This window comes from Haemaphysalis longicornis, unplaced genomic scaffold (genome assembly GCF_048455015.1).
Source record: "Haemaphysalis longicornis isolate Haplotype H1 unplaced genomic scaffold, Haemaphysalis longicornis Haplotype H1 scaffold_12, whole genome shotgun sequence".
Taxonomy (NCBI): domain Eukaryota; kingdom Metazoa; phylum Arthropoda; class Arachnida; order Ixodida; family Ixodidae; genus Haemaphysalis; species Haemaphysalis longicornis.
In genome coordinates, this window is record NW_027526225.1 from 112,513,516 (window position 1) to 112,541,509 (window position 27,994).

Consider the following 27,994-nt stretch of genomic DNA (forward strand, 5'->3'; position numbering starts at 1 on the left):
GCTTCCGCTTTTCTAGTCTGAGTTCTGTGAGGCAACAGTAAACACGTGTTCGGGGGAATGCGGTGATGCGAGTTTTCTAGTTCTGTTAGGTGATGCGGTTTTAGTATTACGTGCACGACAATGGCTCCTCCCGTGAAGCGCTCCAGTAAAGGAAGCGGCGGCGGCCGAAGTACCTCGAAACGCTTTAAGGACGCCGTCAGCTTGCAAGTGAACCCCGAGATTCTTGCAGGCTCAACTAAAGGGGATGTCAAATCGGCGTTTGCCATGAAAAAAGCCGGTCGCATTGGTAAGTAAAAGTTGCGCTGAACCAAACTCAATCGTAGGCTAAGCAAATTTGTTGAGGGTGTGAGCGCTGCCTTGTGAACTGGAATTCTCTGCGCTTAGAGCGTTCGAATAAAATGGGTTTCCCCGGGGGCCACTGATTGCCATTGAAAACACTTACATACACACAAAAAAGCGTGCGAGAACAATGTTCAAAAGCGTATTAGTACGCGCACATTGGTAACCCAAAGGCATATTTTCGCGATGTTTTGTTCCGGACTGTGCGGCGCCTAAAAAAGTCAATATATATAGTTCTATGACATGTGCGTTTGAATGGGCGTGATCCGCGATTGTAATCCCGAGATATTCCTACATGCTTCTACACATTGATTGCCTAAACGGCATCTGTGAACACCTGCAAGTCAGCTTGTTCTTGAAATCCATAAACAGCACAGAAAGATGTCGGTAGTATTGCTCCCGTGTCAAAAGACGAAGCTCACCAACGAAGGTTGAAACCCTCTCTAGGTGGCGTTGAGCTCACTCAATCAGGAGGAGGAGGGGGAGGAGACAGACGGCTACCCTTCACGGAAGGCGGGGAAGGGGGGGGGGGGGGGGGATAAAGAGAGGGCAGGAGAAAAGGAAGCGATAAAAGCTCAGGAAAGGCGCGCATTCTGGTCTAGCTGTTTTAACTGCAGTCGATCGTTACTCGTTCAGGAAGTGTAGCAGGTTTGGATGAATACTTCGAGAACAATTTACGTGTAGTTATTTTGACTTAAAAGATGCAGATTCTGATGTTGCTCTCACGATAGAATCCAACGGGCAAGAAATCAAGTATATATTTGTGAGGTTCGCCATTTTTTTGGCACCTGCAAATTTGAAGATAGGTCGGCTATGCCTGACGTGGGCCAGAGCACCAAAACAGGCATATGTAGGCACAGCAAACGTGTGGTTAAATTGCTTTGGGGCCCATAATTTATGTTTGTATAGCAAGTAAGCACTCACTAAGGTTGAAACGGACAGTTAAGGGGTAACCACATGCAGCAACGAGCGATTTAAAAAACTTAACTCAGTGCGTACAGCAAACAGCGTGGGCGACAGCAATGAGCAAAAAAATCTATTCACTGTCATGGGGACCTCCGTCGCTGTCACTCGCTGTAGGCTGCTTCTGGCCGGCCAACGCGAGCGACAGCGCGTCACTGTTGTCACTTTCGGCTGCCTGTGTATTGATTTTTTTCACCTGTCACTGTCACCCACACTACCTGTTCACTGCACACATTGAGTTACTTTCTTCGTGTCGCTGTTGCTGCATGTGATTACCCCGTGAACTTTTCCTGGAATATGGTCTCTAGCTGTTACACAGTTGAGGGAGTTTGTATTCTGAGCGAATTTTCTTCACCAAGAGCATTTTTGAATGTCTATAAAGTTTGTGCATCGATTGTTAAACCAAACCAACTGTTTTGCATTGCGTTATACTGAGCAGTGGTCTCTCCTTCATTCGCTAGGCACTGTGGCTGAGATGATCACAGAACCCTTCAATGTCTGCGTTCTTCAGAACCTGTTGGCAGACGATGGCGCCATCAATGGATTGAGGGACGAACTACTTGGCATCCCATTTAATGCCAAGAACAACGACCTCTACAAGTTTTCACAGGTGAGCCTTTCATGCCGCCGCATACTTTTTACTAGCTCAGACCATTTTCCAAACAAAACTGCCCCTTCATTTTACAGTCGGATGATTTGAGCAAGTTTGACTCACCGTATATAAGTGGTTTCAGGTAAGCTTCAGTTGTTGCCTGCCGTTTGCGAATTAGTTTTCCTTGCAACATGGTCACTTTTTTTTTCGTCTCTGCGTGAGCATTAAAAAAGTTCTTGTTTGCAAACAAACCCAGAAAGTGTCTCGAGGAGACGATGGTGCCATGGCTTCGTGAAGTCACAAGGATACCTTTGGACGGCACGATCAGCCTAACCTCTTCCAAATACGTTTATACAGGTGAGCAAAGGACATGGATTCTTTAACCATCTCTCGCTAAAAAAAAGCAAAATCTGTGAGATTACGATGATTGTTGTTTTATTGTTTATTTGTTTTAGACAAGGAAGTGTCTATCGTTCCGTCCAGACGGAACGCTAAAAACTGCTAAAGTTCCGTCCAGACTGAACGCCAAATCAAAACCAGCCGATTAGCCTTTACCGATGCCTTTACCGATGTGCTTTATTTTTTTGTTTGTTTGTTTGCTTACTTTAAAAAAAAAGTTTGATCCTTGTATAAATGATTGTGTATTGCCAGTTGCCCCTCCTGCTTGGGCCAGAAAATCTGGCTTGCAGTATTCACAATAAATAAATAAAATAAATTTCTCGTTCTGGGATTTGGTGTAGTGGTTCTGCCGCTGATTACGGACGTTGTAGTCCGTGGTTCGATTCTCGCACCACGTTTTTTTTTGTGCGTGCGTGCGTACACGTGTGCGTGTGTGTGTGTGTGTGTGTGTGTGTGTGTGTGTGGCCGCATGGTTAGCGTTTTGTAACAGCAAAACTTCACGCCCGCTTTACAATTCACATGGTGAGAGCAGTCGGTCTTGGTTTTTTACTCAAGCGGCCGAACCGCTCCCGCTCACTGGAGCCAAGGCCGACGTGGCCATCGCCAGTTACGCCCGATCTGTAATTATTACCAGTGATTAATAATTAACAGTGACTCTGGCTAGTCAGTGAACGGAAGCGGTTTGGCCGTTTAGGTAAAAATCAAGACCGACTGCTCTCACTGAAATATTGCGAAGCGGGCGTCGGGTGGCGGCTTGGAGACCCATTCGGACAGAGCTAGAGTTAGTCCGACCATCTGTAATTATTAATAATGATTAATAATTATCAGTGATTTTGGCTAGTCAGTGAGCGGTAGCGGTTTGGCCGGTTGGGTAAAAATCAAGAGAGACTGCTCTCAACGCGAGTTGTGTTTCCTCTGGACAGAACTTTAGTGACAGCTGCCGTTCCGTCTGGACGGAACGCTAAACACAGCCTTTAGACAAAACATCCCCTCTGCAGAATTTAAATAGAAAAGCGTCTAAAGCTGACTTGATACTTACGGTTGTGCAAAGTTATGTCGAAGGAAAAGTAATGGTGTAGGAACGTCAGTCGATCCGTATTTTCTTTTTTTGGGGTGGCAGGCAAGGGTGTAGCCAGGGGTGGTGTTTCGGTGTCAGAACACCCCCCAAAAGTTTCTGAGTGGTGCATCCCCCCCTTCCATTGGCCTTTTTTCTGCACATGCTTTTTACAGAAATCTTCCATAAATTTAAATGTAAAAATAAAATTAAGATATCAGAAAACTAAAATAAGGTGTTGTTTAAGCACATTGATCTTTTTTTTTCTTTTAACTGGCGGGGTATAACACCCCCCAAACAATATTTCTGGCTATGCCATTTGTGGCAGGACAGTTTTTGGATAAGGACAGATTTTACAGTCACTAAAGCTCATCAGATCAACAAAGAGTGGGGTCATAGAACGAAGGCATTTGGGTTCCAAAAGGGCCTACAATGCTGGTTTGATGGCCTCAAAGGGCTGCTTTCAATTGTGATGGCAGCATTCTATGCTGTAGCTGCCGTGCTATTCACCCGCCGCGGTGGTTCAGTGGCTAAGGCGTTGCACTGCTGAGCATGAGGTCGCGGGTTCAATTTCTGGCCGCGGCGGCCGCTTTTCTGATGGAGGTGAAAGACAAAAACGCCCTTGTGTACAAGATTTCAGCGCACGTTAAAGATCCCCAGGTGGTCAAAATTAATCCGGAACCCTCCACTACGGCGTGCCTCATCACCCGAGTTGCATCGGCACGTTTAACCTTGCAATCAATCAAATCAAATCAATCAGCTGCCACGCTATTTACTCAAACTAGGTCGATTGGTTCGTGCATGGTTCCTTTCAACTTTAACTCCGCAAGATAGTTACAAAACATACCCCGCAAGGAAAAAATAAACTGGCTGCTATTGACGAAATTCAGTAGGGTGGGAATAATGGCCTGGCTTTAAAGCCATCATAGCTTTGATCTATATGTCATGGCCTAGTGCTTACTATGGCCTGCAGGGCTAATGATATGGGGAAGAATAAGCTAAATCCAAACGATCTTATCCAATTTTACTGTGCATTGTTTGAATGAATATCTGATTATTGAGACAGAAATGCATGGCCCTTAGCAGTTTGAACTAATTAAGAAGCTGCTGCATGCACTGTGTGTATGAGCCATGTTGTTGAAAGGACATTAATGATGATAAGGGTGACATTTGACTACGGCTCTGAAATGCATACTTGCTTCCCCCATTTTTTGTCTATTCCTTATCTTTTGCTTAGAATTTGTCTTTCCTCAAAGCATATTTGGTAATCCCTGGCAGAACCCTTACATTAGTTTTGTGGTGTCATTTGCAAACTTTTATGGTTCATTTCGTTTTCTAGTTTTCACGAAGAGACTGAGCAGCTTGCATTACACGTGTCACATGGCTCTGCCGATCCGTCTGCATCTGTCAACTCGACACACGATCTCTTCAGTGACTTCTAACCACAGTGCACCGATGGCAGTTTCACCTAAAACTGTTCTTGCTGCGTGGTTCTAGTATGTTACTCCTTTTCATCACCTCACTTTGTACACCTGCAGACGTGCTACTGTGTCACGACGACGAACTGGAAGGGCGACGGATAGCGTTCATCCTGTACTTGACACCTGGTTGGATGCTTGAAGACGGTGGGACGCTGGACTTGTTTGATGTGGACAGCAATGGTCAGCCGAGAGACATCATTCATTCTTTAGTGCCAAGGTATGTTGAATACGGGACAGTTTCTTACACTTTTCTCCTCTCATTCGTGCTGCTGTGGCCAGTGCCTGCTGAGGAAAAAGCATATGGGTCGTGAAACACATTGGCAGCCAAGGTATTGTTGTGCAAAAGGTATTTTCCTAGCCACTGCTCTCATTCCACGGATTTCTAGGAATGCCTTGCCTGCACAGTGGTCCGTTTTGCCTGTTCTGTTTTTCGCCTTATCTTTCTATTTTAGCCTGCGGGCCAAAATCCAATTCAGTGCAATGCAATCCAGTAAAATCCAGTGCAATCCAATCCAATAAAAACCAGTGCATGATTTGAAGTTACTCATTTGTTTTTTAAACAACATCAAGACAGACCTCTTAGCATAATAAATAATTTCATTCAGTCATTTGTGGTTATTCAATAGTTTCAACCAGTCATATAGCCAGTTTCAGTGCGGTCATCCTGTACGGTCATCCCTTGAAATTTTTTCTCCTTGCTCTGTCCCGATGCAGGTGCAACGGCTTTGCGTTCTTCGAGGTGAGTCCGGTGTCCTTCCACCAGGTGGCAGAGGTGCTATCGGAAGACAAGGTTCGGCTTTCCGTGGGCGGGTGGTTCCACGGGCCACCCATCAAGCGGCCGGAGCCGTATATAGAGCCTCTGCCAGAACGCCTACCCTGCTGCAGTGTCGAGGCAAGTGCCAACCACGAGCCGTTTCTTCCAAGCATCCTGCTAAACTAGCTAACTCGACAGTAAGCAGGCAGTGGCCATCTAGGAATATATGGTATCTCTAACAGATGGGCAGGCTGCATGACATAGTGATTGATTGATTGTAGGGTTTAAAGGAGCCATGAAGAGAAAACACAAGTTTGGTTCATTCAAAAGATTGCCTCGTTAGAATTATACTGACACAACTTTTAACGTAAACTTCGCTCAAATAAGCTACATAATTAGGAAAAAAGGGAATGGCCATGCGACCCACCAGCTCATTTTCCGCAACAGAACCTATGATGTCATTCGAGCCAGCTCTGCGATTGGGGGAGGCCGGCACAAGCAGACGCAAATTAGGTAGAGCTTAGAAGCTAGCCGAACGAGCGATTTGCGCTTAAATTTACTGCACATTCTTTACAAAGCAATAAGAATGATGGGACAAACAGTGGAAGTTACGAAATCACATGTAAACATAGAAGTACTGATGCGTACTGCTGTTCGTACTGCGCACAACATGCTTGGTTTAGCTGCACAGCACTACGGGACTTGGGGTTGTCTCAGGCGACACTGGCTGATTGACGCAAGCAACGGTGTCTTACGTGACCATATTTGTCGAGCGAGCACTGTTTCAGGGAACGATTATTTTGTCCCAGAACAAAAACAAACCAGGTGTAAATACGGTCAACAACAAACCAAAGGCTTGCCACGGTATGGTGGCGCCATCTAGGTTCAGGTAACGTAAAGAAACGCGGGAACGTACCAGCACCGCTGTACAGGGTGAAGACACCCTTTGAACGGTCCCATGCCGCCACAATTGGGCCAACATGCTCAACTCGTTCTTTTCGTTTTTTACAAGACCTAGCAACACGAAACAGATAATATGATTCAAACTTCGCCAGTAAACCGCGTTGCTGCAATAATTTTAGCGCAGTTTTGACACAATGACTTGCTTCGCCGGTGAGCGAGCGACCCAAAATGGCGGCGCTAGCGTATACCGTATTTACTCGCGTAATGAACGCACTTTTCTTCCCGTAAAACAGAAGCAAAGTTGGGGGTGCGTTTATTATGCGGGGTAATTTTCCCGAAACTTTTCAGGAGTGACGAAAGAAGGCCACCACGAAACAAAATAATGCATTAGATAACCTAGGTTTCGCAGTAAATATACGCGTACACAAAGGGAAAACACACAGCGTTTTTATTCAACTACACTCGCCTGTGTTTGTCAAAGCTTCCTTCGTCAATTCCGAAATATCTACCGGCAGGACGGTTAGCATGCTCAACAGCGTACTCCACAACCTTTGACGTACGACTGGCCATGTAACTGACATTTCGGCCCATCGCCGACTGAAAAGTGGAACACGAGCAGAAAAGCAATCACGAATAAAAGTAGGGCTGAGACGCTCAGCGGACTGAGCCGACTGAGCGTCGTTGCGATTGGCCTTCCAACGACGCCGTTTTTACTCCGAAAGATGGCTCTAGGCTGCATAAGTGATCATCATCAGCGGGAGCGAGTAAAGTGGGAAAGCTGCAGTGCGGCCATTCGTTGGACTGTAGGGTTGGAAAGTTGTGAGTGCGTTTATTACGCGAGGGAAAACAAAACCTAATTTTGTCAACTAAATATTGGGGTGCGTTCATTATGCGAGTGCGTTCATTACGCGAGTAAATACGGTACGTGTCTCTACCCTGTATGGCGGATGCGTGAATGGTGGTACTCTAGGCTGTTCCTGTGATGTCATTGCAGACCCCGAAAACAAACGATTTAGCGGGAGAATCAAAATTTTCACCTAAAAAATAATTTCTCAGTGAATAAAGCATCGTTTGTGTCCGGACAAGCGCTGGAGGCACTATAAAACACGAAATCTTTCGAATAAAACAAACTTGCATTTTCTCTTTATGGCTCCTTTAACGTGCAGACGCAACGCAGGCGATGGGGCGCGCCGTAGCGGAGGGCTCCGGATTAATTTTGACCACCTGGGGATCTTTAACGTGCGCCGAAATCTCGTACACACGGGCGTTTTTGCTTTTCGCCTCCATCAGGAAAGCGGCCGCTACGGCCGGGAATCGAACCCGCGACCTTGCGCTCAGCAGCGCAATGCCTTGGCCACTGAGCCACCGTGGCGTGTGGTTGCATGACATATCCTTGTGCACTCTTCCTTAGCCCCTGACCGGAAAAAACTGGTGCTGTCATTACGGTTGCACAGAAAAGTTTGTTTTTATGATGTGCTTAGGTCTTCTCGTGATGGGTAATTCTTATTTTGTTCATAATTTGCTGATGGGAGGGAGAACGTGCCCTTTCCTTTTACTTGACGTTTGCTTTGCTAAGGCAGCTTCAGCATAGAACTGCAACCACCACTCTTCTAGTTGTGGCAGTTGTGCATGGGTAGCGATGTTGGGGGTGTTCATCAACAAATGTTCCCATGTTGGAACATGCCCATTGTGCTTTTTAGATGCAGAGCATCTGATTCACTCGCCTTGTCCCTCTGGCGTCGTCGTCGTTGTCGGCGTTGTCCACCCCTCCCCCATTCTCCTCGCCGCGGCAGCTGCGCTCTCCGCCGCTCACCCCCTCTCCTCTCCGATAGCGAACACTCTCTCGCGAGGGGCATTGGATTGGATTGGCTTGGATTGGATTAAAGTGGATTGTGTTGCGTCATAGCCGCGGCATGTTGCGTCATAGCCGCGGCAGACGCGCTGGGGCCGGCGCATGTGCAGTGCTCTCTCTTCCGCGGTTTCCTCTCCTTCGGGCGCGCTGCGCATATAACCGGTGTGCCGTTCTCCGGCGAAGCAACATCCACGCTTGTCTCAAACACCTAGAGTTCACGCCGCTTTACAAGTACACCAACGTCGTCATCGACTGGGACCGGCTTACGCAGTCCCCTCAACGTTATGCGCGCTCTAAAACGCGGTCCCTTCGCCGCTCCGCCTATGCGTCGCATCTACACAGGGGTTCCCGCGAGGGGAGGTGGGAGTTTTTGAGCCTAAATGGGACTAGAGTGCGTTTGTAGCTTCATTCTCCCGCTCTGCCCCGTCTTTCTATTTGTTGCGTCTGCAGAGCCGTGGATGGCTGCCGATGATTTATTAAAGCTCAAGAGATAGGAACATGGGCAGTGGCTCGGGTGTCGGAGAGAGCAGTGGCCAGCATTCGACGCGTGAGGCGCACTCGTGCCACACAGCCAGTGCTTTTTTCACGCGCACATCATCATTGTCGTCTTCTGGCGACATATTAATTTTTCCCCCTTTCGATGAAGCAACTTGAAATGAGGTATCTATAGCGGTTTGGAGGCCGCCTAGCCTCAGGTGGTCGCACTTTCTGGGTGGTTTTTTCTTGAGACGTCGAGGTGGATGGTTGGAAGAAAGTGTATTGAGTATGCAGCGAGTCCGGTAGCAGTGGAACAGCAGAACTTGACGTCGTCTCTCGCGTAATGTCAGTGAAATCGTCTGCTGTGTTCCAGCCCATTGGCGTCCTGCTCTGGCTCACTTTCCTGATGTGGTTGAGATGGCTACAAACCTTTTCAAGGGCGCTTTGTACCAGCCAGGATCGGGGTCCGACACAGCGCAGAAGTTTGCCTTCTATGCAACTGTGGCTTTCTCAAGAACTGCCGTATAAGCACCCTTTCCTCTTCTGTGAAACGACGTAATTGTTTAAGTGTCTGCTGGTTATCAGAGGTCTGCGTTTCCTTCTCTGACTTGAACAGATCGAGGGGACATAAAAGTTCACGACCAAACATCGCGCTCACAGGTGTCATTCCTGTATCTGTGTGCACCGTCGTGTGCTGTTGATACGGGAACCTTGCAAGTCGGCACTGTATAGAGCAGTGTTTATCCATGAAGAGTGCTCACTTCACTTCAGCCATGTATCGTTCTGCTTGCCCGCTTGTTGCAGGGTGATATGCTGGTGACGTCGTAGCCTGTACGCCATTCGACGCATTGTACTGCTTTATTTCGCTTGAAATAAAGGCTTTTTCGTTGTTCAAGACGACTTTTCATGGAATGCCGAATGTAACGAAGAGACTCCGGAGTACGTCAGGGACAACTGCGGATGTTGTCTTGGTGACGGACTTTCACCCACTTGGTGTACGCGTCCACAACAACCAAGTAGGTGCGCCCAAGTAGTGTTCCGCGAAGTCAACATGCAGGGCGTGCCATGGTGTCTGGAGACGGTCCCACGCGAGAATGGGAGCTTTTGGTGGGCTCTCCTGCGTTGATTGGCATTCAGAGCATTGTCTCAGTGTTTCTTCAATCATCTTGTCAATTCTGGGCAACCATACAAAACTCCCTGCACACTCCTTCATGGCTACCATGCCTCAATGACCAGCATGCAGAAGTGCCAGAACCTGAGATCGTGCCGAGCTTGGTATGATCACCCATGATCCGAGACACTCACGATGAGATGCCAGTGCGGCCACTCTTCGTTGGTCAGGAACGAACTCATCTCTAATGAGTTTTTCCACTGTGCCATCCTGCACTGACACTGATTTGTACAGCTTTCACGAGGTGTTGCCTTGCTGCATCAGACGGGCTATCTCTGTAGCGGTAAACGGAGGTCGCAACACCGCTTCGAACAACAGCAGGTCGCCTGGTGGCCATGATTCGTCGATGCGTTCTGGCAGGGGTAGTCGGCTCAGCGCGTCTGCGTTCTGGTTGTTCTTGCCATGCCTGTACACAATATCGCAGCCATATGCCGATAACCTGATGCGCCTTCTGGCCATGCGTGGTGAGAGGACTTAAAAGGGCCCTGAAAGGCGTTTTGAGCACACTAAATTGACTAGCGCAATCGTTAGATTGGGTCGTCAACATTATCTGTGCCAAGTATTACTCTTTTACGCGCAGCGGAAAGCTCACACTTTTGTTGCAAAGTTTGTCGCTTTTTTCTCACCCTTCCCTTCGTGTTTTTGGACGCCGCCATCTTCACATGTCTACGTCATCAATTCCCAGATGTTCGTCATGAGCTAGACATCGTGCTATTGGGCGGCTTTTTCCCGCACTTCCGGCAAAGAGATGAGTCGTCTGCTCAGCGTCGGCTCGCCGGCTGATCTGCCAGCGGAGTGCTGGAGTGCTTGGACATTTTACGACAAACGAAACAAGTGTAAACAAACGCTTAACCGTTTGTATTGAATGCAACAGGGCCATAACACGACATGGATATTCTCTTACCTGAGTACGTTCCATAAAGAAAGCGTTGAAGCCCCGTGGCACTTCTTTCGTGCAATCGCAGAGAACGCCCTGAGCCGAATGCCCGGGTTTGACGCATACATTTTATTCAACTTCCAAACAATCCAGAGATGCGTTTCGAACGAACACAACGTCACAACATGCGTTGCAAGTCCGAACCGCGATTGACAGACGATGGGTTGCCTCCTCCTGCCCCTCGTAAATTCGGCACTCACCTCGCGCGCGGTTTGCGGGGACGAACAGCAAGTCACTTAACTCTGGCGCACAAGCTGAGATGGCTTCTAGCCACGCACACTGCACATACCCCATGCGAGGTTGAGTTATACGCCGCTTGAGAAAGATAATCCAGACCATGGAAAGCACTATCCACCCGCAGAAGCACAACGTCACATATCATCGCGAAACAAAGGCGTCCACAACACACACACCATCGCCTCCTGTAATGCCAAACGCATCTCGCACTTCCAAATGGGAGTGAGTAGTATGCCTGCAGTGCCCATATGCCGCGAGGTGGGGCCCCAAGCTGAACCGGGATAACGAACCGTAACTGACTTCCAGAGCGGTTTGTGCCTTGTTGCCAGGGCAACCGATGTTTGATATTGTGAAAGAAATGGTGCTCACTCCAGCGCTAGAAAGCTCAGAGCCGCGGCAGAGCATGTTTTGCCAACGTTGCCGCTCTCCACCACGCGTCGCCCCAAGCTGAACTGGCGTTTTGTGCACGGGTTCTTTATCGGTTTAAAATGTCTTTTTCACATGCCGCCGGCAGGAATTACCACCGCCACAAAATAAGACCCGGCACCAGCGGGGCCACATCTGATACGGCGCTTTTTGGATAAACAGTGCGCTGTGCATCCAAGGGAGCGAGCGCAGGATCCTCCCCGTGCGGCTGCGAGTTCGCCGCCGATAAAAAGTCGCGTGCCGCCGATAGCAAAGTTCTGCAGCAACGTATACACCGCGAAAGGGCAAGGCCAGGCCGCCGCACACATGGGACCAGATTTTTCGTTCGCTTTTCAAGCCTTGAACGGAGTGCGGGATTCATGGTGTCAACAAAGCTTGCCCGTAGCAGACGGCTGTGTGAGCAGCGCAGTAGCGGAAGTACGTCACCGCGGAGGAGCGCAGCATCATGGGAGGGAAGGCTCGCTCGCTGTCAACAGCGGAGAGTAAGTTGAATGGAGGAGGAAACGCGGCGCGACGATAATGCGCGGTTTTTGATTTACGATTTCTCAGCTAATACTCATCGCTTCAACAAAATTCTTGCGGGAGGAAATTGCTAATACATTGCTTTATTTGGTTACATGTACATCCACGCATCGGTGGAAGGTATTTCAGGACCCCTTTAAGCCGTTGGTTTCCCTGGTCCCAGTATGGGAGCAGCGGTTGATGATCCGTGACGAAAGTTACCTTTCTTCCTGCAATGTATTTGTGGAACTTGTGAGCTGCAAGCACTACAGCAAGGCCTTCTCTGTCCAACTGAGCATAATTTCGTTCTGCCGGCCGTAGTGTTCTAGATGCAAAAGTCATTGGTGCCTCTCTATTTTGGCCATCACGTTGAGGCAGTACCGCTCCTTTGGCGTATGGCGAAGCGTCGCATGAGACAAGAAGCTCCTTCTGTTCGTCGTAGTGGGCTAGTACGGTGTTCCTGAGAAGCAATTTCCTATGTTGATCAAATGCTTCTTGGTGCTGAGTCTCCACGTAGCGTACGCCCGAGCTACTGCCTCTGTTCCTTTCTCTTGAGCTTTAATAAATCATCGGCAGCCATCCACGGCTCTGCAGACGCAACACTAGTATTTTCAAGTTTCCACTAGTTAGGTGGAGTGTTTATCCAGCAGTTGTTGATGATGATGATTATTATGGTGATGATTGTTCGCCCACAGGAGCAGCTGTTCAGGTCCTGGATCAACCCCACCTACCTGGCGGACAGCATCGTCGTTCAGATCCAGAGTCAGTTCCAGGATGATTCGGAGATCCACCTCGACGACTTCCTCAGGGTGCGTTAAATTCCGTTCCCGGCATTGGATGTTGGCCGTACACGGAGAATGTGTTGTTGTGATATGCGTTTATTGAACTTAGTCACTGCTGTAAGGGAAGGTGGGGGAGGGGAGATGGAAAAGGGGGCAGGGGTGAGTGTTTGGACTAAGTGTGGTCCTCTATGCGGGCTTCTTGAACGTACTAGTAGAGAAGAGAGTCGAGGGCCATCTTCCTGTGCTCTGTCACTTTGTGGCACTGGCAGTCGCAGCAGAATGACCTTGTACACGTTAGAGGCCAGGACAATGAAAAGGAAGAGACGTTCTTGTTTTTAACCATTTTATCATCTTTAGAACTAGCTTAAGGACAAAGGTCAGGTTCCCATTACTTGCGGAATCGTCAGCTGAAGCTAGGAGGTCCTTCCCTAGTTTCTGGTTGGCCTGGACATCACAGTTCTCATCTTGGTACCATGTAGTTTGAGCTACATGTTTTGTGGGAGAACTTAGAAAGGTGGTGATAATTAATCTCTAATCAAGTAATGTGGCAGTTCGATAAATTAACGAAAGTGTGGAATTAGAGCAGGTTGTATGCATCAGGCCTGGGTGTTAGATATGAAACGTTTGTATTTCAACACAGAAGTGAGCAGGCATGTTTTTCAGTTGGGTGAATTTCAACCAGAGGCACCTCCAGATTGATTCCTCCAAACATTCGTTCGAGGTGCGGGTGCTGACACCCAAGAGAACAGCCGTGGGGAAGGGGAAGCGGAAACACCCCCCTCCAATTCTGTCACTGGTTGAAATATTAAATTGCTTCTAGCAGTACAACGGTACATTTGTTTGGTGTTGTTGTTTTTTCTTTTTTTGTAAGCATCTACGGTAGTCTCCCTTTGCGCACGTGTGTTTCAACATATTGCCCTGCAGACTCATCTGCCTTGATAGGCAATAAACACAGTGGAGAAGAATCCTGGCTTCATTTTCGCAGCCTCGTTAGAAGATATTCCTGAATTTCATTCTCTGCGCCTGCTTCATGAATGTAACCGCGATGTTGTATCCAAGGGCTTTTGCACGTTTTAAGTGATGCTTCGAAGCACTGTTAGGGAATGAAATGTTCACTGCTTGCCACTTTCAGCCAGACAAGTGCAAAGCCCTGGAGGAGGCACTTACGGGCCCCGAAGTGCTTTGGAGCCAGCGTGGTCCTCGCAACCATAGGTGCGTGCACGTTGCTGTCCAACAAGGCGCGTTCTTTCTTTCTCCTAATCATTATCATCGCCTTCATCATCTGCATCCATTATTTCACCCCAGACTTTCTTATCGCAACATTCCTTTCTCAGATAGGTACAAGCAAACCAGCACCATCTACTGGTTCACCTGGAACATGTCTTTCGAATAACTGCTAGAAGGACTCCGCTGTTCGGCCTTCGTAGCCTAGGGGTAGAATTGTGGCTTTCAGAGTAAACGGCCTGGGTTCGAGCCCCAGAAATGCTAAATTTTTTTTCCCAAGACCCGTAATCTTTCTTCGTTTGTTTTATTTTACTGTAAAATGTACTCTTAGTGCAATACTACACATTCTTTTCATAAAGAAGGGTGGTTTGGTATTTTCTTGGTCAGTTTAGGGGCAAGGCGCCGCTTATGAGCGCGTTTATTAACATTCTGCATTTCACCAAAGGTACAGTCTTTGTCAAAGTTTTGTAGGTTGCGGCTACCGTTTCCAGAGAAGGTGCGCGGCCAAGCAAGGGTGATGCGGTTGCAGCTGTAGCCTTATTGCGCTACTAAAGAGAGCGAGGGGAGCTTTTGCTCTTGCTTTCCTGGTGTGGCTGACACAGTAAGGACAATGCACGGCCACTTTCTCAGAGCAGGCGCTTCGCTTCAGCACAGGCACTTCACACCGCATTTGTTGCGCCAGCCACGAAAGCAAGAACAGGGACGGTATTCTCATGTTTTGTCCGTTTTGAAAGTGTCCGTTTTGAGCTAGCCCTGGCTAAAAGCGAACACCCGGGTGTGACGTCATGCAAGCACGGCGGAGCTATGAGCAGCGGCTTCTCGGAGCAGATGATTAGGAGCAGACGATTTTTCGTCGCCTTGTTGTTGGTTCGCTGGCGGAGCAATAAACACACAGTAAAAAATTGTAATAAAATAAATTTCTCCGTTTAAAATGTGTTTACAAGAACAGTTGTGTAAAAGTCAACCCAAAGCCCGCCTACAACTGAAAGTACGTCAGAATAAATGGACGCAAAATGGACGTTTTCATAATGGACAAATACGAGAATACCGCCCCTGAAGTTCCGCTGGCTCTCTTTAGCCGCGCAACCAGCCGACAGCGGCAACCAGCCGACAGCGGCAACCGCAGCGCCCCTGCTTGGCCGCACACCTGCTGCGGCCACGGTGGCCGCGGCCGACAAAATTTTGACCAAGGCTGTACCTCTCTTGGAACGGAATATCGCTCTCTTATCGCATCTGGCGTGCTTCCCTCGGCCAGGTGGACGCTGGAACAACCGACCCCGATGCCCCCCATAGTGGAAGAATGCCTGCGGGTGTTCGGGTCTGAGGCCATGTTCCTGGTGCTGTCCAACCTGACGGGGCTCAAGCTCCACGAGCTGGCCGAGGGCTCGAGCTCGGAAGATGAGGCCGGCGGCAGCCAGGCTCCCGACCGGCCCACCGCAAAAAGCTCCAACGGGCCCCGCTGCACCCAGGCGGTCCATAAATGGAGCCACGGGACGTACACGCTGGCCTACGACCATGACCTGCGGTCGGAAGAGTGTGCACTCGAAGCGGTCCTCTACCTCAACTGCAAGGGTAAGGCCTGTGCATTTTGCCATCGAGCATTATGTGCCTACCACCCGTAAAGTATAGGCACTCTTTGTTAAAAGTTTTGCGGTTGTTTGCAACGATGAAACGGAGGTCACTGACCAAGTCAGAAATGCAGTTTGACGTTTCAAGTATATGAAAGCTTGTGAACAAGGCACCCATGAACATAGGGTTGCCACCTTTCCCCGAAAAAAAAAAAAAAAAAAAAAAAGTTATTTGGGAAGTTGGGGGGGTGCATGGTATATACAGTCAAACCCGACTATAACGAACCCGGATAGAGCGAATTATGCTATGTATTGAACAAAAATAAATCATTTATGGAAATGCACGCGAAATATATTCCGTATAACGAACTTCACATTTGATATATCGAACTCGGCGTGCCTAGAATGGCCACCAAAATGCATGGTCTCGGACCAGCGATTGAGATGTTGATTGGCTGCGACTAGCGTCACTAAATAAAGGCTTATTTAGTGACGCTAGCTGCGACCACTGAGCAAAGGCTGCGACTCAGACATTGCGCCTCGTATGGAGCGACATGACGCCCGACACTTTCCGTAACTGTTTCCGACGCGCGGAACTCACGACGGAACCCGCCCAGTCAGTGAGTCCGGACCAAGACAGCAACTCGCCAACCTTCCCGATGCTGTGCCGGAAGGAGTGTCCTAAGAAGATTTCCTGAGTGTCGACGGCGACGTTGCGTCTCTGTAAGCCCCTCGGACGCGGGAACCGTCAGCAGCACCGTCGTAATGCTGATGAAAAGCACCGAGGAGGCAGAGGATGTCGCGAGTGAAAGCTGTCCGACGCTTAATGAAGTGCTTTCTGCAGTTGATGTCCTCCGCCAATGTTTCTTCGATATTGAAGGACACGGACTCGAACTGGTGCAAACAATGTCGCGTGTAAATAATGCTGTGCTAGTCGACGCTGCCAAAACGAAAAGGGAAAACAAAAATTACCGCTTTTTTTTGCAAGTAGGCGTACTTGAGGCGTTAAAGCGGAAAGTAGCTTTATTATTTGCAATAAATCGATTGTTTTGTGTATGGTACTGACATATTTTATTTTGTTCGTTTCTGCATGCAGGGATGGCAAGGGGATTCCCGCGTATTGCGAACTCGTAACAATAAACTCGTTATAGGCGGGTTCGGATATATCGAACTATTGGATATATCAAACTAATCGTGCCGCATATTGCAGTTCGCTATAACCAGGTTTGACTGTAGAATGTTTAATTTGTGTTGAAAAAAAGACGTCATCTTTTGGACATGCAGTGCCATTTATTGTAGCGTTTTCTTAGAGAAACACCGAAATCAACGTAACATTTGTACTGAAAGTGATTGAGAGCTTGGTTATTGCTCTGTATGTGCTTCAGTGCAAATTATTCGCAATTGCAGACCGTGGCAGAAGCATTTCGTTGTTTTGTTCCTCCCTTAGGTCCCCCTCCATCTCAGGCAGCGCGCTCGCCCACGTATTTTTTCTGCTCGCGTGTCTTTGTGCAGCTTGTCGACACATATTTGTCGTCTTAGTTGCTGAATTGACGCTTATAAATTGCCAAAACGGACATAATCACGGCACGAGGGCCAAAAAACGGGCCAATGACGGCTGGTTTCAAGTATGGACCGGCAATCGGCCCGTTAAAAAAAACGGTAGGGCCGGTCCAAAACCGGGCAGGTGGCAACCCTACATGAACAAGGTACCCATAGGGGTACCGAAATGTCAAACTGCTTTTTTGACTTGGTCAGTGACCTCTGTTTCACCATTGCAAACATGCTCTTACCTGACCAGATAGTATTCCGTCAAACACTGGGCTAAGTTTCTTGATGACGCCATTAGTTTCTGGGCCACAAAAAATACAAATCAAAAGCTTATCCTTCTAGCGTGAAAGATTTATTCAGTGACAGTAATATTGGAGAGTGCTTTTGTCAGCATTCTTGCAAAAAACTTAGTCTCGCTTGAGAGGAAATTTTGTATGCTGAATTCTCTGCAGCGTATGAGGGTCGCTGCTTTACGTGCTTTTTGTTTCTCGGGCTCAATCAGACTGGGGCGCAAATTTTGTATGCTGAATTCTCTGCAGCGTATGAGGGTCGCTGCTTTACGTGCTTTTTGTTTCTCGGGCTCGATCAGACTGGGGCGCAAATTTTGTATGCTGAATTCTCTGCAGCGTATGAGGGTCGCTGCTTTACGTGCTTTTTGTTTCTCGGGCTCAATCAGACTGGGGCGCAAATTTTGTATGCTGAATTCTCTGCAGCGTATGAGGGTCGCTGCTTTACGTGCTTTTTGTTTCTCGGGCTCGATCAGACTGGGGCGCAAATTTTGTATGCTGAATTCTCTGCAGCGTATGAGGGTCGCTGCTTTACGTGCTTTTTGTTTCTCGGGCTCAATCAGACTGGGGCGCAAATTTTGTATGCTGAATTCTCTGCAGCGTATGAGGGTCGCTGCTTTACGTGCTTTTTGTTTCTCGGGCTCGATCAGACTGGGGCGCAAATTTTGTATGCTGAATTCTCTGCAGCGTATGAGGGTCGCTGCTTTACGTGCTTTTTGTTTCTCGGGCTCAATCAGACTGGGGCGCAAATTTTGTATGCTGAATTCTCTGCAGCGTATGAGGGTCGCTGCTTTACGTGCTTTTTGTTTCTCGGGCTCGATCAGACTGGGGCGCAAATTTTGTATGCTGAATTCTCTGCAGCGTATGAGGGTCGCTGCTTTACGTGCTTTTTGTTTCTCGGGCTCAATCAGACTGGGGCGCAAATTTTGTATGCTGAATTCTCTGCAGCGTATGAGGGTCGCTGCTTTACGTGCTTTTTGTTTCTCGGGCTCGATCAGACTGGGGCGCAAATTTTGTATGCTGAATTCTCTGCAGCGTATGAGGGTCGCTGCTTTACGTGCTTTTTGTTTCTCGGGCTCAATCAGACTGGGGCGCAAATTTTGTATGCTGAATTCTCTGCAGCGTATGAGGGTCGCTGCTTTACGTGCTTTTTGTTTCTCGGGCTCAATCAGACTGGGGCGCAAATTTTGTATGCTGAATTCTCTGCAGCGTATGAGGGTCGCTGCTTTACGTGCTTTTTGTTTCTCGGGCTCGATCAGACTGGGGCGCAAATTTTGTATGCTGAATTCTCTGCAGCGTATGAGGGTCGCTGCTTTACGTGCTTTTTGTTTCTCGGGCTCAATCAGACTGGGGCGCAAATTTTGTATGCTGAATTCTCTGCAGCGTATGAGGGTCGCTGCTTTACGTGCTTTTTGTTTCTCGGGCTCGATCAGACTGGGGCGCAAATTTTGTATGCTGAATTCTCTGCAGCGTATGAGGGTCGCTGCTTTACGTGCTTTTTGTTTCTCGGGCTCAATCAGACTGGGGCGCAAATTTTGTATGCTGAATTCTCTGCAGCGTATGAGGGTCGCTGCTTTACGTGCTTTTTGTTTCTCGGGCTCGATCAGACTGGGGCGCAAATTTTGTATGCTGAATTCTCTGCAGCGTATGAGGGTCGCTGCTTTACGTGCTTTTTGTTTCTCGGGCTCAATCAGACTGGGGCGCAAATTTTGTATGCTGAATTCTCTGCAGCGTATGAGGGTCGCTGCTTTACGTGCTTTTTGTTTCTCGGGCTCGATCAGACTGGGGCGCAAATTTTGTATGCTGAATTCTCTGCAGCGTATGAGGGTCGCTGCTTTACGTGCTTTTTGTTTCTCGGGCTCAATCAGACTGGGGCGCAAATTTTGTATGCTGAATTCTCTGCAGCGTATGAGGGTCGCTGCTTTACGTGCTTTTTGTTTCTCGGGCTCGATCAGACTGGGGCGCAAATTTTGTATGCTGAATTCTCTGCAGCGTATGAGGGTCGCTGCTTTACGTGCTTTTTGTTTCTCGGGCTCAATCAGACTGGGGCGCAAATTTTGTATGCTGAATTCTCTGCAGCGTATGAGGGTCGCTGCTTTACGTGCTTTTTGTTTCTCGGGCTCGATCAGACTGGGGCGCAAATTTTGTATGCTGAATTCTCTGCAGCGTATGAGGGTCGCTGCTTTACGTGCTTTTTGTTTCTCGGGCTCAATCAGACTGGGGCGCAAATTTTGTATGCTGAATTCTCTGCAGCGTATGAGGGTCGCTGCTTTACGTGCTTTTTGTTTCTCGGGCTCGATCAGACTGGGGCGCAAATTTTGTATGCTGAATTCTCTGCAGCGTATGAGGGTCGCTGCTTTACATGCTTTTTGTTTCTTGGGCTCGATCAGACTGGGGCGCAAATTTTGTATGCTGAATTCTCTGCAGCGTATGAGGGTCGCTGCTTTACGTGCTTTTTGTTTCTCGGGCTCAATCAGACTGGGGCGCAAATTTTGTATGCTGAATTCTCTGCAGCGTATGAGGGTCGCTGCTTTACGTGCTTTTTGTTTCTCGGGCTCGATCAGACTGGGGCGCAAATTTTGTATGCTGAATTCTCTGCAGCGTATGAGGGTCGCTGCTTTACGTGCTTTTTGTTTCTCGGGCTCAATCAGACTGGGGCGCAAATTTTGTATGCTGAATTCTCTGCAGCGTATGAGGGTCGCTGCTTTACGTGCTTTTTGTTTCTCGGGCTCGATCAGACTGGGGCGCAAATTTTGTATGCTGAATTCTCTGCAGCGTATGAGGGTCGCTGCTTTACGTGCTTTTTGTTTCTCGGGCTCAATCAGACTGGGGCGCAAATTTTGTATGCTGAATTCTCTGCAGCGTATGAGGGTCGCTGCTTTACGTGCTTTTTGTTTCTCGGGCTCGATCAGACTGGGGCGCAAATTTTGTATGCTGAATTCTCTGCAGCGTATGAGGGTCGCTGCTTTACGTGCTTTTTGTTTCTCGGGCTCAATCAGACTGGGGCGCAAATTTTGTATGCTGAATTCTCTGCAGCGTATGAGGGTCGCTGCTTTACGTGCTTTTTGTTTCTCGGGCTCGATCAGACTGGGGCGCAAATTTTGTATGCTGAATTCTCTGCAGCGTATGAGGGTCGCTGCTTTACATGCTTTTTGTTTCTTGGGCTCGATCAGACTGGGGCGCAAATTTTGTATGCTGAATTCTCTGCAGCGTATGAGGGTCGCTGCTTTACGTGCTTTTTGTTTCTCGGGCTCAATCAGACTGGGGCGCAAATTTTGTATGCTGAATTCTCTGCAGCGTATGAGGGTCGCTGCTTTACGTGCTTTTTGTTTCTCGGGCTCGATCAGACTGGGGCGCAAATTTTGTATGCTGAATTCTCTGCAGCGTATGAGGGTCGCTGCTTTACATGCTTTTTGTTTCTTGGGCTCGATCAGACTGGGGCGCAAATTTTGTATGCTGAATTCTCTGCAGCGTATGAGGGTCGCTGCTTTACGTGCTTTTTGTTTCTCGGGCTCAATCAGACTGGGGCGCAAATTTTGTATGCTGAATTCTCTGCAGCGTATGAGGGTCGCTGCTTTACGTGCTTTTTGTTTCTCGGGCTCGATCAGACTGGGGCGCAAATTTTGTATGCTGAATTCTCTGCAGCGTATGAGGGTCGCTGCTTTACATGCTTTTTGTTTCTTGGGCTCGATCAGACTGGGGCGCAAATTTTGTATGCTGAATTCTCTGCAGCGTATGAGGGTCGCTGCTTTACGTGCTTTTTGTTTCTCGGGCTCGATCAGACTGGGGCGCAAATTTTGTATGCTGAATTCTCTGCAGCGTATGAGGGTCGCTGCTTTACGTGCTTTTTGTTTCTCGGGCTCGATCAGACTGGGGCGCAAATTTTGTATGCTGAATTCTCTGCAGCGTATGAGGGTCGCTGCTTTACATGCTTTTTGTTTCTTGGGCTCGATCAGACTGGGGCGCAAATTTTGTATGCTGAATTCTCTGCAGCGTATGAGGGTCGCTGCTTTACGTGCTTTTTGTTTCTCGGGCTCGATCAGACTGGGGCGCAAATTTTGTATGCTGAATTCTCTGCAGCGTATGAGGGTCGCTGCTTTACGTGCTTTTTGTTTCTCGGGCTCGATCAGACTGGGGCGCAAATTTTGTATGCTGAATTCTCTGCAGCGTATGAGGGTCGCTGCTTTACGTGCTTTTTGTTTCTTGGGCTCGATCAGACTGGGGCGCAAATTTTGTATGCTGAATTCTCTGCAGCGTATGAGGGTCGCTGCTTTACGTGCTTTTTGTTTCTCGGGCTCGATCAGACTGGGGCGCAAATTTTGTATGCTGAATTCTCTGCAGCGTATGAGGGTCGCTGCTTTACATGCTTTTTGTTTCTTGGGCTCGATCAGACTGGGGCGCAAATTTTGTATGCTGAATTCTCTGCAGCGTATGAGGGTCGCTGCTTTACGTGCTTTTTGTTTCTCGGGCTCGATCAGACTGGGGCGCAAATTTTGTATGCTGAATTCTCTGCAGCGTATGAGGGTCGCTGCTTTACGTGCTTTTTGTTTCTCGGGCTCGATCAGACTGGGGCGCAAATTTTGTATGCTGAATTCTCTGCAGCGTATGAGGGTCGCTGCTTTACATGCTTTTTGTTTCTTGGGCTCGATCAGACTGGGGCGCAAATTTTGTATGCTGAATTCTCTGCAGCGTATGAGGGTCGCTGCTTTACGTGCTTTTTGTTTCTCGGGCTCGATCAGACTGGGGCGCAAATTTTGTATGCTGAATTCTCTGCAGCGTATGAGGGTCGCTGCTTTACGTGCTTTTTGTTTCTCGGGCTCGATCAGACTGGGGCGCAAATTTTGTATGCTGAATTCTCTGCAGCGTATGAGGGTCGCTGCTTTACGTGCTTTTTGTTTCTCGGGCTCGATCAGACTGGGGCGCAAATTTTGTATGCTGAATTCTCTGCAGCGTATGAGGGTCGCTGCTTTACGTGCTTTTTGTTTCTCGGGCTCAATCAGACTGGGGCGCAAATTTTGTATGCTGAATTCTCTGCAGCGTATGAGGGTCGCTGCTTTACGTGCTTTTTGTTTCTCGGGCTCGATCAGACTGGGGCGCAAATTTTGTATGCTGAATTCTCTGCAGCGTATGAGGGTCGCTGCTTTACATGCTTTTTGTTTCTTGGGCTCGATCAGACTGGGGCGTGATATCCTACACAGGTGCTGAATGAAGCTGGCTCTCTGCCAGCTTGCAGCGGTAGTTATTTTGTGCAGGGAACACGTGAGAATTAAAGGGGAAAGACACAGCAAGCTACCTTCCTGTCTGTTCAGTGATGCCTTTCCTTTTACATTACTTTTTTTTTTCTTTCAGATTGGGAAGATGAATATGGAGGCTTCACAACATACATCGCAAAGGGTGTTGAGGAGGAAGTGAGTTCCATTTCCTTTTTTTCTCCAACCACTGATGCTTGGCCAATCCCCTGATTGGGTATGCAGCATTAACAGAGGAACAACAACACTTTATTCTTTCACTGTCAGGTGTTTCTGGCCATGATGCACCCCTGTGTCAGCTTGGTTTCCGAATAATGAGGGAAGGAACATAATGATTTATTTGACTATGGTAGCGTCCGGAACGTAATGCGTCGAAAGGAAATAGCGTGGGTGGGAAGTTGCATTTCTTCCAGATACTTTCAGTTTTCCATGCATGCTTCCGGGATGACGACCCCACCGTTTCAACATCAGAATCTGACACTGTGGAACTCGCACCCCTTCCTCGGATGAGAAACTCTCAGAAGGAGAATCCGAGCTCAGCTCGTATTCGAATCGGAATCGAAGAACCATCGCTCCTGTCCGCACTCGAAGGCCCCGCACAATCAGCCGTCCGAAAGTAACCGCATGCATGGAGGGAGCACTTTCAGCAACCCGCAAAACACACAGAAATGAGCGAGTGAAAGCCGCGATTGAGTCAAGTGTCGGTCTATTGGAGAGGCAACGGCGCACTGGGATAACCTGGCGCGCCGTAGCGGACGTGGGAACAGAATAAAAAAAACCCTAGAAACCTGTTGCGGATGGCACAACAACCCTTGCACCTGTCATCTCACGCGTGCCGCATGGTCACTCATCCCGACAGAGTACAGTGCACGGAGTGACCAACCAAGCCCCCCAGCAACGAAGGGTGGACGCAGTCGCTCTGTACTCTTCAATATACACTAGCAAAGAGCTAGCGAGTGAAAATATGAGTTGCTAAAAAGATTCGACTGATGGCGCTAATACATAGTCCAGACGCGCCCACTTTGCGCTATGGCGCGGATTTTCGAACGCACAGTGGTGAACATACCGGTACGTCAGTAACACTGTAGAGGGGAAATGCGAAAATTTACCGGTACGTGAGTGAGTGCAAAAGGGTTATGTGCGCACTTAGGCCTGGGCAATGTGCCCTGTGGGTAGTGTGCTCATACAGGTTGATGTACCCAGCGTACATCCCAGTGTACTCTGGTGATGTACTCGGTGTACAGTGGGTGTACCACCATTGGAACCAATGACTAGCTTTTGAAGCCTACCATATCTACATCGCCACACAGAAAATGAGCGCAGTAATAAACAGCAATAAGCAGACGACAAAGCTCTGAACCCACACGCCCGAACCTTTTCCCTTCCGATTCTACATAAATGGTGTTTTCTACTGTTTTGTGGCCACATATGCTCAGTGAAATGACTAAGGCTTTTACAAAACTGAGGGCCCTATTCTCAACCGTGTGAATTCGCCGGAAGCTTCGTCTGATTGGCTTTCAGTTTTGGTCACGTGCTTCCAGCTGACAAAGTGGCTATGTGTGCATTCATCATTTTTATCATTTTGACGCTTCATGGCGTTTACTGGCACCACTTCTAAAGTTTGCTTTTTTTCTCGCTACGGAAGGGGCACAATTTTTGGCCTGCATGGAGCAGATTTGACGACGTAGGCCTGTTTTTGCTTTTCAATAACAGTATGGCTTGTACACCACGCCCTCTCCACAATTGGCTGAGAAGGCATGACGTAATATCAACAGTTGGCAGGAATGTATACATACAATGGCAACTTCAGCCTGCGTAAATGTCACGTGTGTTTACGTAGCAGCTTGGGAACGGCGGGTGCCGTTGCTGTAAAATAGGGCAAAAAATTTCACCCGACTTTCGGCCCTGTGAAAGTCCCATGAATTTGCAAGGGCGTAGTTTCACACCGCGTGCAGTTTTAAGTGTTTTCTAGCAAAAAAAAATAATAATAATTTTGACTGTTTCCAAGTAAGCAATAACGGAGCATAAATGTAATGTCCTGTATTTTGTTTTTTACTTTTGGCAATAACATAGCAGTTGTTTGTTTGGCGTAACAGCAACACGAGAGGGCCGTACTAGTTTCTCTATTACAAAGAACCCAACGCATTGCATTTGTCCGCAGTCCTCCCAGCAAGCTGGTGAGTCAACATAATCGAATCCAAGATCGAGCTTGACGAATGAGTGAATCGGCGGCATCAGTATGCTCTGCCATTATCAGGCGTAGCATTTCCCTGTCCTTACCACGTCATACAACCGATGGTCACAGCCATCTTTTTCTGTGGTCACGCCATAAACTTGTAACGTAGCAGCAGACGATGGCATGGCGGCAGTGACCGGCCAAAAAGCTTGCAAGTTAACATTGAAGCAGACAGCTCAGCTATGCTACTAAAAGCAATTGAAAGGAATAGATAGATATGGGAAGAAAAACTGTGTGATCTTCTTTAGCCTAACACACACCTTTCACTCGCTCTGGGATCAACATTAATTGATCGCCCTGTGGTGTTCTTGCCAGTGGACCTTTTTTCCAGTACTGGCCCTCCTAGCGGCCAACACGGTGAAATAAAGTCAGGGCAGGAAAGATCTCGCTGTAAGGAAACTTGTGCACAAAACACCCTCCTCGCCCAATCTCTCCCCCCCTCTCGTCTTTTGTCCCTTTGACATGAAAGCCACAGAAGCAGGTGCACATTACCAAGACTAGCCTGCAGTGGGGGAAGTACCACTTTCCTTCTCTCTCTCTCTTTGACTCCCACACTGGTAGCCATGTACTCGCTGCGTGGGCAGCCTTTCTTTCCTTTTCAAGCTATTCTTTCCTTTGAGTGAACGTACAAACTCACCACGAACAGTCGAAAAAGCGGGCATGGATAAAAGTGTGCAGCCCTAGAAAGTAGTAGCTCATCTCCAAGCAGCAAGGTGAGAACGCACCAGGTGTTTATTTTGCCTGGAGCAACCTGACAGAATGGTGGACGGGCAGCGTATGCATGCGCATATTGCTAGTGGAAAAAGGTCCATTTTAACCTTGAAAGAGCCATGAAGACAAAATACAAGTTGGGTTTATTAGAAAGACTGCTTAGTCCCGATAACAATGATACCAATGTCATCGCAATCTTCGAACAAATAACGGAGATATGAAAGAAAACGTGTGAAGCAGTCGCGACCCCCTAGCCAATTTCCCACAACTTTTCTACGACGTCACGGAACCTTGTTTGTGCGATTGGCGGCCGCCTAACTGACCTGTCGCGACGACACATGATTGGACGTCTGTAATGGGGCCTGTAGTTCCATTTGACCGCATCACCTGAATGCTAACGTGCAGTTAACGCACTGGAAATTATGTTTTATTGTTGGCCCGTATGACGTCATTCTTGCTCATAACACGTCACTGTGGCGCAAAATTTGAAAGCTTTTAAATAATTCTTGCTTTTTTTTTCGTTAAAAAAACATCTTTTCTGGCTGAAATGGAGCTGAGTGAGATACTGAATCCTAGTTGTGTCAAATTAAACGAAATTGTATTTGCAGTCTTAATTTTTAGAATACATAGCAAGTGTATCTGCATCTTTTGTCTGGAATGTGTGATGGTTTGGTAGTGATCTTTGTAAGCAGTGCATCAAATTACACCGCATATCGTCAGAGCTATATTTGCACACGTCACCGATTGCTCACATTTTGCCTGCATAAAGCAGGGCAAATTCACAAAGAATTCATGGAGTCGAGAATAGGGCTCTGACTCATAGACGGACACAAAGGTTCACTTCAGCGGGAGGGCAATGTGCGTTTGAAAGAAAGCCCTTGCACTACGAGATCGCAGTGCTACCATTAGTGAAACAATAACAGCTCATTGCTTGTGTGCATCTGGACCCCTTGTGACGACCGAACAGATTGTCATTCATTTCGTGCCTTCTTTGTGTTTTATAGGTGCTGACCCTCACCCCTACTCGAAACTCTCTCGCATTGGTCTACAGGGATGAAGGACTCTTCAGATTCGTGAAGCACGTAAATCATCGTGTGACCAAGCGGTCGAGAGAAGATGCTTGCTTCCACGACATGTCATTTGTGTACTACGAGTGAAGTTATGCAATACGTTTCTGATAGCAGTGGCCATAAAATGGACCCCGTGAATGTCGTTCGTTGATAGGCGGAGTAAAGAAATTTCACAACAGCGTCATTCGAATTCCCACTCAGTGTACCATTTTAGTTTGCAAAAGGAGTAACAAAGTAACAGTGTTGCAGCAAATCACTGTGCGGCTAGCTCTTGACCTCTTGTGCGGCAGCGACGATGTAGCTCACAATGGTCGGAACCTCGGCCATGCCGCCGTAGCCCCTGTCTCCGCACGCAAGCTTCTTATCAACGCACGGCACCTCGATGTAGCCGAGGTCTTTCAGAGTCACAACATGCTTGGCCGTTATGGGGTGACACCACATGTGGGTGTTCATGGCTGGGCAGAACAGCAGCGGCTTCTGCAAATCCCACGCCCTGACCACGCAGGTGAGCAGGTTGTCGCACAGACCGCAGGCAATCTTCGCCATGGTATTGGCGTCCAACGGTGCGATCACCATGATGTCGGCCCAGCGCCGCAGCTCGATGTGAAGCACGGGGTCGGACATCTTTCGCCAAGTCATCCACTCGTCCGCGTCGACGAGCAGCGGCACCGAGCGTGGAATGAGGGAGCGGTCGAAGAAGTGCAGCGCCTTGTCCGTCGCAACTATCTTTAGCTCCGTGGCAACATAGCCTGCGAACCGTTGCTGCATCAGCTGTTGAACCAGCACGGGTATCTTCACGGAGGCTACGCTACCGGTGCAGCCGATCAGAATCTTCAGCGTTTTCGTCGAAGTTGAGACTTCGCTGCTCATGTTCCCTGCACGTCGTCACCAGTCGTCGCGTCAGAATTATTAGCGAGGTGCCGCGTTTCTTCCTTTAGGAGCTGCTTTCCTCTGCGCAGTTTACGCAGACCGGCGCTGGCATTTTCTGGGCGTAAAAAAGCAGCACCTCAGTTTGAATGAGAACATTTTTCAATCGGCCTGCTGCAACAGAACAGAGGTATCACTCCCGCTCAGACTCCTTCTTTGTTAATAATTTCTTTTGTTCTAAAAAGGTTTATTAGCGCCACTTTCGCTCCGAAAAGCTCTTGCAGCAGACCGTTTCGGAGCGTTCGTTATGGATTGGCTATGGATAGTACTCAAATAGACTGAAAGGGCTGCCATCCGCCGCCATCC

General features: G+C 48.3%; 2 protein-coding genes across 2 annotated transcripts; one reads left to right on the forward strand and one right to left on the reverse strand.

Annotated features, from left to right (window-relative positions):
- LOC144163280 (prolyl 3-hydroxylase OGFOD1-like) lies at positions 1–26,945 on the forward strand. The gene is made up of 11 exons (XM_077694172.1): positions 1–286; positions 1,764–1,912; positions 1,990–2,036; positions 2,151–2,251; positions 4,886–5,045; positions 5,543–5,720; positions 12,782–12,895; positions 14,001–14,080; positions 15,348–15,664; positions 22,845–22,903; positions 26,696–26,945. Exons 1-11 carry the CDS (start codon positions 121–123, stop codon positions 26,846–26,848), a joined length of 1,524 nt encoding a protein of 507 aa, XP_077550298.1. The 5' UTR covers positions 1–120; the 3' UTR covers positions 26,849–26,945.
- Positions 26,946–27,946, reverse strand: LOC144163281 (phosphopantothenoylcysteine decarboxylase-like). Its single transcript, XM_077694173.1, has one exon. The coding sequence runs from the start codon at positions 27,629–27,631 to the stop codon at positions 27,026–27,028; it is 606 nt and encodes a 201-aa protein (XP_077550299.1). The 5' UTR covers positions 27,632–27,946; the 3' UTR covers positions 26,946–27,025.
- Between the last annotated feature and the right edge of the window lie 48 nt (positions 27,947–27,994).

What these genes read in the sequence shown, in the direction of transcription:
- LOC144163280 (XM_077694172.1), top strand. Translation starts at nt 121, where the DNA reads ATGGCTCCTCCCGTGAAGCGCTCCAGTAAAGGAAGCGGCGGCGGCCGA. An exon ending in GAAAAAAGCCGGTCGCATTG is followed by an intron (nt 287 to 1,763) that starts GTAAGTAAAAGT and finishes TTCATTCGCTAG; the next exon opens with GCACTGTGGCTGAGATGATC. An exon ending in CAAAGGGTGTTGAGGAGGAA is followed by an intron (nt 22,904 to 26,695) that starts GTGAGTTCCATT and finishes TGTGTTTTATAG; the next exon opens with GTGCTGACCCTCACCCCTAC.
- LOC144163281 (XM_077694173.1), bottom strand. Translation starts at nt 27,631, where the DNA reads ATGAGCAGCGAAGTCTCAACTTCGACGAAAACGCTGAAGATTCTGATC.